Below are 9976 nucleotides of genomic sequence, written 5' to 3'. Positions count from 1 at the left end.
TATCCTAAGAAAGGATTTTGATAAATTATACCCCTAAGGAGATAACTTAACGCGAGCGAATGCTAGTTTTATATATTACCCTTTCAACTATTAGCTGTCACAATGACATTAACACCCCATCTACAGAAGGGCCCAATCTCCCATCTATGGATACAATAATTTTTGAAACTGAGGTTTACTACTCCAAAGATGGGGCTATAGTGTCCAAGTCCAATATATAATTGGCTCCTCCGCAGATGAGAAGCTAAATAAAACTTCTGTGTATTTGTATTAATGATTATATTTATTAATGATAATTACGTTTACTTTATATAAATATACTAGCTGTTCCGCCAAACGCTGTTTTGTCTTAAAATAAAAATAAAAATTTAGGGGTGCACTACCCCTAACATTTAGGGGGATGAAAAATAGATGTTGGCCGATTCTCAGACCTACTCACTACGCTCAGAAATTTTCATGAGAATCAGTCAAGCCGTTTTGGAGGAGTATGGGAACGAAAACTGTGACACGAGAATTTTATATAAAGATAATAGAGTTTTTGGCGCTCTTTGGAGCTCAAAATTTAGTGTAGTGTATTTACACAACACAGAATTAAATTATTGTCAAAACACTTTTTTTAATCTTAAACGGAAAGTTTACCACCACTGACTTTTATGCCTTGATTAGAAAAAAAACTGCAACTCTATTCAACAGAATGCGTTGTAGCTCCAATAACATTCTGAACACATTTATGAAAAAAATTGATTTGCCTATGATACAATATTGTGTAAGTGTACTTGTTAGACAGAGGTCTAACAATTTGTAGCGACTGTAACTGTAATACTAGAGTTAAGAACTTTACTAACAATTAATTAAGAAAAAAAAATACTAACAAATTGGCCATTGATACCAAAATAAACATATTATTATTATTATTGTGTTATCTGTGTGTCACTACGGTGTCTGTGGAAATTGTATTTACGAGTAGTCGCTCTTTGATGTACAGGAACTGCAGTTTTATTCACTGGGACCTACAGGTTACTCGATTTCTACTTCAGGTACCGGTGTGGTAGTCTCCAGTACTTCCGTGGTAGTCTCCAGTCCTTCCGAGGTACAGTAGTCTATATCCGTAGTAATGTCCAGAACTTCCGTGGTAGTCTCTAGTACTTCTGTGGTAGTCTCCAATATTTCCGTGGTAGTCTCTAGTACTTCTGTGGTAGTCTCCAATACTTCCGTGGTAGTCTCCAGTACTTCCGTGGTAGTCTCCAGTACTTCCGTGGTAGTCTCTAGTACTTCTGTGGTAGTCTCCAATACTTCCGTGGTAGTCTCCAGTACTTCCGTGGTAGTCTCCAGTACTTCCGTGGTAGTCTCTAGTACTTCTGTGGTAGTTGTAAGTGGGTTGAACACCCAATCGAAGTTTATACCTGTCACTTCATAGTACCAATCGTGGTAGTGACCTGGTCGGATGAAACCTGATAAAAAAACAAAGTCATAGTCTGTGATTTCATAGAAAATTTTATACCTGACTAAATAAAATTAATTATTCCAGCATGTAAAACATCTCTTTATCAAAAAAGCTACTTTTTATGGCTATAATAGATTATAATTATTGTACCGTATGAGGAATCGGACTCACGACCATCGGAAGTAAGGCTACATGCTAATCCGCTAGACCACCGACTCTGTCAATGAGTATCAGAGAGATTGATATGAGTATTCATCATGCTTCTTCCTTATCCCATTTATTTGGCGTCGGCGTAATATGTTTTTCGCTTCCATTCATCTCTGTTCGCAGTCATCTCGTTATACTCCCATTCTTACAATATCATTCACACAGTCCATCCATCTCTTTTTCGGCCTTCCTCTGCCCATATAACCATTCACATGTAACAGAGACTGACATAAGTATTGACCATACATACATGAGAATATCTGTTCTTAAATGATTCTTACCAGCTGGAAATCCAGTGTGGCAACCAGTTGCCGACACGAACGATGTGACGCCCACCTCGCTCAGCTGACCGTCGTAGTCGATCACAGTCAGCGGACCACCACTGTCGCCCTGCATTAATATTTTTTTATATAACGTAAATGGCAAATAAATAACCTAATAGACAAAAATAAATATATTTATAAAAAATAAACTTAACGGCACATGTTTTTTTCGGACTACTCTAATGCTGTTGGCCGCAGCTGGCCTTTACAGCTTCACCGGGCGATAGGGAGCGAGTGCAGATGGTACTCCAAACAAGCGGAAGCACTTACGGAACGGCTCAACTCCCGCCTGACAGATACGATTTTAGTCACGTGGTAACCGTCGACTGAACAGAACAGTCGCGTAGAGCTATTAAATTAGGAACAATAGACTTGTAGCGACATCTAGTATAAAGATTTGAAGTTAAAGAGAGACGAATGGGGTGCGGGAGAAAAGGAAAGGTTTTTACTCACTCTATGTTCTTATCGCTCTCAGTAAAAAAAATACACCGAGTAAAAAGACAATATATAATTTGTGTTAAAATAAAAAACTCTCGCATATCTCGGAGGCAAGTGATAAGGGGAGAGGAGGAGACCATCTAGGGGGAAATATTACCCCAGAAATAAGACAACAACACGAATACTTTCTTGGATCTTTCCAAAATATTCTAATTTTGGAAAGATCATCATCTTTTCAGTCCGGAAGACGTCCACTGATGAACATAGGCCATCCCCAAAAAATCCGTTTGAAAAGGTGAGCAAGCTTATTTTAAATTTAATGTTTAAATAGAAATATGAATAGAACTCCCCATAAGTTCCATGATTTCGCCATTAGTATTAGTTAAAATATATAGGTCGCCTAAGAGCAAAGCTATGGTATACATCACCCGTGTATTATATTATAGTTGTGAGGGTATTTATCACCTGGCATGTAGACTGGCTGGTGACGTTGTAGGAGCTGGCACAAATGGTTGAATCTTGGATGATGCTGCTGCCTCCGAATGCAATCAAACAGTCGATGTTGGAGGTGCCCAACAAATATACCCAATTCAAATTCTCAGGCGCCAGTCCTAAAATAATAAAAATATTGGTCCATTGCAAGTCGGATTCTCTAAAAATCATATGATAATATCTTGTCTGGCCTAGTTCTAGGGGTCTAGTGCAGTACCCTGGGAACCAACATTGTTGATTCATAAAGAATTAGCCACCAAACGTTTCTAGGGGTACATAAGGGGGAGGACATTGATAGTAATAGGGACTTTTTTAATGAATGATAATGAACTGATACCCCGTAAGTTAGCGCTTTATGCTTACGGAGTATCAGTGAAGGTTGATAAGATGATCATGAAGTTAGATTAGATAGTAGATTAGCTTGCCCATTGTAATTAAATTACCAGGAAACAACAATGGTTTCCAAGAGTAACCGCGTGGAAGTTGATCTGACCCATATACCACACATTACTAGCAATGGTAACCCCATTAGTAGTTATTTTATAATATTAACAATTCCCTTTTTCCCTAGTAATGGGGATTAGAGGCCTTGTTTGAAGTCGTCCTCCAGGTGGCTCCCTCTGAAAATCTTCATCATTTATTGCTAGTGTATTCCCGACTACGGCCTAACTTCATTATCATTATTATCGCGCAAGTTTCTCGTTCTCGTTAAATCTGCGTTCCGAAAAATAGAAAATCTTTTATTCAAATTACTTTATTTAAGCACTTTTGAATAGTCATAACAATTTTTTAATTAAAAGTTTCATTAACGTCTGAATACAAACTACCAACAAGCACTAATTTATTACGGTGCAATATTAAATACACAACAAAATTGAATCAGTCGTAGTGTCCAGTCCTTACAAGCAGTCCTCGTTCACGAGTATGACGTATGAGCCAACCATCATTGCGCTCGAACATATTTTAGGAAGCCCATGACACGGTCCATGACGCCGCCACATGTCTGGAGTGAGCATGACTACTCATTCCACTCGACCACGAATGAGCGGTAAGAAAGAAAATGTGACTATTCAAAAGTGCTATAATAAGTTTATTTGAATAAATATTATTTCTATTTCTATTAAATAGGCTCACCTTGGGTCCAGGTCCGCCCCCAGCCGCTGGCAGTCAATCTGATGCCATGGTAATCACGATTCTTAGACTCAGAGTTCTGTAGCCTAATCGGTTGGACATAATCTGAGAAAGATAGACAACATGTCAACAAATCAAATTCAAAAATCATTTATTCATGTAGGACATTTTACCCGATTATGAACGTCAAACTTTTTACATTGTAAATTTATTTTTTACCCTACCATCCAGTTCGGTATATGGATCCAATTGAGAAGAACTGGCAAGAAAATCAATTAATTTTTTTTAAACCACTTTATTAGTAAATAAAGTGGCTTAAAAAAAAATTATTGAGAGAAATTATACATAGTAATGTATATTTATATAGGTGTGTATGTCTAGTATTAGAATTAATTAAATCAATGAAATAAATGAAATGAATGTCACGAATGAAACGAACGGAAAGCATGAAACGAATTATGAGTGAAATGAGTGAAACGAATAAATCTGAAGATATCAATGAAACGAATAAAATAATTTAGCGAATGAAACGATTGAAGTGACTGAAGTGACTGAAACGACTGAAGTGAATGATGTGACATTTGCGACTTTTGTGAATGAAGTGACTGAAGTGCCTGAAGTGACTGAAATGATTGAAATGACTGCAGTGACTGAAGTGACTGAAGTGACTGAAGTGACTGAAGTGAATAAAAGTGACTGAAGGGACTGAAGTGACTAAAGTGACTGAAGTGACAGAAGTGACTGAAGTGACTAAACTGACTGAAGTGACTGAAATGAATGAAGTGAATGAAATGAATGAAGTGAATGAAAAGAATGAGGTCAATAAAATGAATGTGACTGAACTGATTGAAGTGACTGAAGTGAATGAAGTGACTGTAGTGAATGAAGTGATGACTGTAGTGAACGAAATGAACGAATTTACGAAATGAACGAAATGAACAACAATGAATGAATGATGTGACATTTGCGTCTTTTATGAATGAAGTGAATGAAGTGACTGATGTTACTGAAGTGACTGAAATGACTGAAATGACTGCAGTGACTGAAGTGACTGAAGTGACTTTAGTGACTGAAGTGACTTAAATGACTGAAGTGACTGAAGTGACTGAAGTGACTAAAGTAACTGAAATGAATAAAATGAATGAAATGAATGTGACTGAACTGACTGAAGTGACTGAACTGACTTAAGTGAACGAAGTGACTGTATGAATGAAATGAATGAAATGAACGAAATGAACGAAATGAACGAAATGAACGAAATGAACGAAATGAACGAAATGAACGAAATGAACGAAATGAACGAAATGAACGAAATGAACGAAATGAACGAAATGAACGAAATGAACGAAATGAACGAAATGAACGAAATGAACGAAATGAACGAAATGAACGAAATGAACGAAATGAACGAAATGAACGAAATGAACGAAATGAACGAAATGAACGAAATGAACGAAATGAACGAAATGAACGAAATGAACGAAATGAACGAAATGAACGAAATGAACGAAATGAACGAAATGAACGAAATGAACGAAATGAACGAAATGAACGAAATGAACGAAATGAACGAAATGAACGAAATGAACGAAATGAACGAAATGAACGAAATGAACGAAATGAACGAAATGAACGAAATGAATGAAATGAAATGAAATGAATGAAATGAATGAAATGAATGAAATGAATGTAATGAATGAGACTGAACTGACTGACTTGACGGAACTGACTGACTTGACGGAAGTGAATGAAGTGAATGAAGGAAATGAAGTGACTGAAGTGACTTAAGGAAATGAAGTGACTGAAGTGACTGAAGTGAATTAAGTGACTGATGCAACTTTAGTGACTGAAGTAGCTGAAGTGAGAATGGTGTGAAAGAAGTGACTGACCCGACTGAAGTAACTGAAGTGATTGAAGTGAATGATATGAATGATGTGACGAACTGACGGAAGTGACTGAAGTGACTGAAGTGACTTAAATGACTGAAGTGACCGAAGTGACTGAAGTGACTGAAGTGACTGAATGAATGAAATGAATGAATTGAATAAAATGAATGTAACTGAACTGACTGACGTGAAAGAAGTCACTGAAGAAAATGAAGTGACTAAAGTGACAGAATGAAGTGAATGAACGATATGAACGAAATGATGAAGTGACTGAAGTGCAACTGAAGTGACTGAAGTAGAACTGAAGTGACTGAATGAGTGAAAAATTAATGATGACTAACCCGACTGAAGTAACTGAAGTGACTGAAGTGACTTAAATGACTGAAGTGACCGAAGTAACTGAAGTGACTTTAGTGACTGAAGTGACCGAAGTGACTGAAGTGAACGAAGTGACTGTATGAATGAAATGAACGAAATGAATGAAATGAACGAAATGAATGAAATGAACGAAATGAACGAAATGAACGAAATGAACGAAATGAACGAAATGAACGAAATGAACGAAATGAACGAAATGAACGAAATGAACGAAATGAAAGAAATGAACGAAATGAACGAAATGAATGAACGAAATGAATGAAATGAACGAAATGAACGAAATGAACGAAATGAACGAAATGAACGAAATGAACGAAATGAACGAAATGAACGAAATGAACGAAATGAAAGAAATGAACGAAATGAACGAAATGAACGAAATGAACGAAATGAACGAAATGAACGAAATGAACGAAATGAACGAAATGAACGAAATGAACGAAATGAACGAAATCAACGAAATCAACGAAATCAACGAAATCAACGAAATCAACGAAATCAACGAAATGAACGAAATCAACGAAATGAACGAAATGAACGAAATGAAAAAATGAATGTGACTGAAGTGACTGAAGTGACTGAAGTGACTGAAGTGACTGAAGTGACTTAAGTGACTGAACTGACGGAAGTGCCTGAAGTGAATGAAGTGAATGAAGTGACAGAAGTGACTGATGTGACTGAAATGAACGAAATTAATGAAATGAGTGAAACGAACGAAACAAAAAATTAATGAAATAAATGTATGAAAATATTTTTATTGTTACTAACTGTTATCAGTCAAATTGACATTAACGTAATTTTACGTTTTGATTTGATTTGATTTCATTTGACAAAACAACATACGGTTTAGTGACCATTAGTACTCATTTAAGCATAATGCCAGTTTATTTACCATTAATATGGCTTACCGTTGAAGATGAGTGCTCTCCCAAACTTGAGGAGGCCGATGTCATTTGGCTGCACCACCTGCTGCAAAGCTTCGTTGTACAGAGGATGGTTGTAATACTCTGTCGTTTCGAAGATGTAGAAAGGTTGTGTGAGATTGACTGCGCCCGCTCGGATCACAATAGTGGTGCGACTGCAATTGTAAATGATGGTCATAAGAAATCAGTAAGTAGGTGTCTTTAACAATAATCGTCCTCCATCCAACTCAACTCAAGGGGATCGAAATTACTACTAGATCCGAGGTTCAAATTAACGGTGACCTCAGTTTAAAGTCGTATCCGTCAGGCGGGAGTTGGCCTTCAGCGGCTCCATAAGTCCTTTGGCGGTTTTGGAGTGCTATCTGCACTCGCTCCCTATCGTCCGCTGTAAAGGCTAGGTGCGCCTAACAGCATTTGAGAGGGGGGAAGGGAATTGTTAATAATGTGGACTCATGACCCCATTACTAGCAATGTACCATGTCAGGTTGACCTCCATGCGGTTCCCCCTGGAAACCATCGTGATAAATTCCTGATGAATTTGTCACAATGGGCTAACTGACCTGACTTCATGCTCATCTTATCATCCTCCACTGATGCCCCACCAGCGTAAACCGTTAGCGCAGGTGGGAGCACCATTCCATTATCATCCATAAAAAAAACAGCATTAGAGTAGTCCGAAAAAAAAATTATGGCAGAGAAAGGATTGTTAGTAATGTAGATTTTTGGAAATGTTTGCCGTTTCTCGAACCTGCAACTATTGGAAGTGAGGCGGTGTGCTAAACCACAAAACCATCCGAGGCAGTCCACACAGACAGCAGTTTTATTTAAAAATCAGACAAAAGGTTGTATCTAACTATCCGTTGGGTTTAGGATGAATACTAATGATGGTTGATGATTTATTGAAACTCACGTTGCGGTGCAGTGAGCCGCAGTGATACCCCATTCCTGGTGAATAATGCTACCTCCACACGAGTTGACTGAACCGTTGGGGTTCACCATCCGAATAGACAGCTGGAACGGCAGCTGACCACGCTCTGCTTCCCATCCTGACACTATACGGGAGACATCTGCAGTGGAACACCATAATGTTTAGTAAGTTACACTTGCATTATGGAGAGACTAGTTGTGCCCGCGGCTTCATCCCCGTAGAATAGTAACCTTGACCTAATAAAGAAAGAATATTCAATAATCTTATTTAAAAAAGCTAAAGAAAAAAGTTTTTTCCTTGCAACTTAAAAAATGACGAATTTCCGTACAAACTTTCATCCCCTATTTATTTATACTTAATGTTAAAATATTTAAAATTTTTAATATCATATTTCTTTAGGTATATTTCATTAGTTATCATCAGTCTAAAAAGTAAATTTCAAACTTCTAGCTTCAATACGACGATACTTCGATACAACCTTTCATCTCTCTTCAACCCTTTACAACCTTTTTTGCGTTAGAAAGTTGCCTAAGTAAACCTTTCTCAGGGTCTACATGTGTAGCACATTTCATTTAAATCGGTAGAGAGTTTTGGCATGAAAGTGCGACAGACAGACAGACAGAGACAGGTTACTTTCGCATTTGAAATATTAGTAAGGATAGACCAAGGTAAATGCTGTAATAAGTCGCCTAAACTTCTGTCTCGACTACTTTAGCCGGCAAAGCTTTTTCTTTAAACTGTTTTAGTTGAAAGATGAGATATTAGACAGATAAAAATTACAAGCAAAGCGGTGTGCTAAACCTATAGTCCACCGAGGTCGTCTCATGGATAATGGATGGTGCACCCGCCTGCGCTAACGGTTTACACTGGCGGGCCACCAGTGGCGGATGATAAGGTGAGCATAAGGTCAGATCAGTTAGCCCATCGTGGCAATTTCACCATGAATTTATAACGACGGTTTCAGAGAGAATCGCGTGGGGGTCAACCTGACATGGTAAATAAGTAAAGTAAGCCATCCCTCTTCTCTCGCCTTCAAGAATAGCAGCCCATCGTGGCGAATGAGAATTTACCACTATGGCTTCTAGGAGAATCGCGTGGTGGTCGACCTGAGCAATGGGGTTATTAGTCCACATTACTATCCCCTTTCCCTCCTCCTCAGAATCCTCTTTTCCCCCTCCTCAGAATCTTCTCTCCCTCTCCTCAGAATCCTCTTTCCCCCTCCTCAGAATCCTCTTTCCCCCCTCCTCAAAATCCTCTTTCCCCCCCACCGAGGTCGTCATATTACCCTATCCTCAAATGATTTTGGATAAAGGCAGGTAGATCTTTATTACGATGAAAAATTTATCCGTTTACTAACCTCTCGTTGATTCAGGAAAAGTCAAAGAGGGATCGGCAGATACCTGAAATGAAATTTAATATTGGTAGTGAAACTTGTTTTTTTTATTAATTCTATTTATCTATATTACATAATATTAAAAATGTGAATGTATGTCTGTCCGTACATTATTTTTCAGACTACTCTAAAGATTTTATACAGTGAGTTTAATTTTGTTCTTTCTGATATTTCAGATTTAATATTGTTTGTATTTTTTATCCACATTAATGTTAAAAATGAATGAATGCTTTGTTTTCGGACTACTCTAATACTGTTGGCCGCAGCTGGCTTTTACAGCTTCACCGGACGATAGGGGGCGAGTGCAGATGGCACTCCAAACCCGCAGGACATATGGAGCGGCTGAAGGCCAACTGACGGATAAGACTTTAAGCATTATAGTGTTTGTAATGTTTTTTTATAGATTTAATATATTTTTTATTACAATTAAAAA

The 9976-nt window shown here is 37.7% G+C and overlaps 1 protein-coding gene across 1 annotated transcript; it reads right to left on the bottom strand.

The window, feature by feature from the left end:
- Positions 1–1017: 1017 nt before the first annotated feature.
- LOC131848868 (collagenase-like) lies at positions 1018–9919 on the bottom strand. The gene is made up of 8 exons (XM_059198817.1): positions 9902–9919; positions 9508–9550; positions 8133–8289; positions 7208–7377; positions 4039–4140; positions 2878–3023; positions 1933–2041; positions 1018–1451 (listed from the first exon to the last, which is right to left on the bottom strand). The coding sequence occupies exons 1-8, from the start codon at positions 9917–9919 to the stop codon at positions 1018–1020; spliced, it is 1179 nt and encodes a 392-aa protein (XP_059054800.1).
- Between the last annotated feature and the right edge of the window lie 57 nt (positions 9920–9976).

Source organism: Achroia grisella, unplaced genomic scaffold (genome assembly GCF_030625045.1).
Source record: "Achroia grisella isolate CSIRO2021 unplaced genomic scaffold, CSIRO_AGI_Agris_v1 utg598, whole genome shotgun sequence".
In the NCBI taxonomy this organism is placed as follows: Eukaryota; Metazoa; Arthropoda; class Insecta; order Lepidoptera; family Pyralidae; genus Achroia; species Achroia grisella.
Note: the sequence above shows the minus strand (reverse complement) of the source record. Positions and strands in the feature narration are given on the sequence as shown.

Coding starts and splice junctions, on each gene's coding strand:
- LOC131848868 (XM_059198817.1), bottom strand. Junction 8,290..9,507: donor TTTTCCTGAATCAACGAGAG/GTTAGTAAACGG, acceptor GTTCCACTGCAG/ATGTCTCCCGTATAGTGTCA. Junction 3,024..4,038: donor GGGGCGGACCTGGACCCAAG/GTGAGCCTATTT, acceptor TTATTATTTTAG/GACTGGCGCCTGAGAATTTG.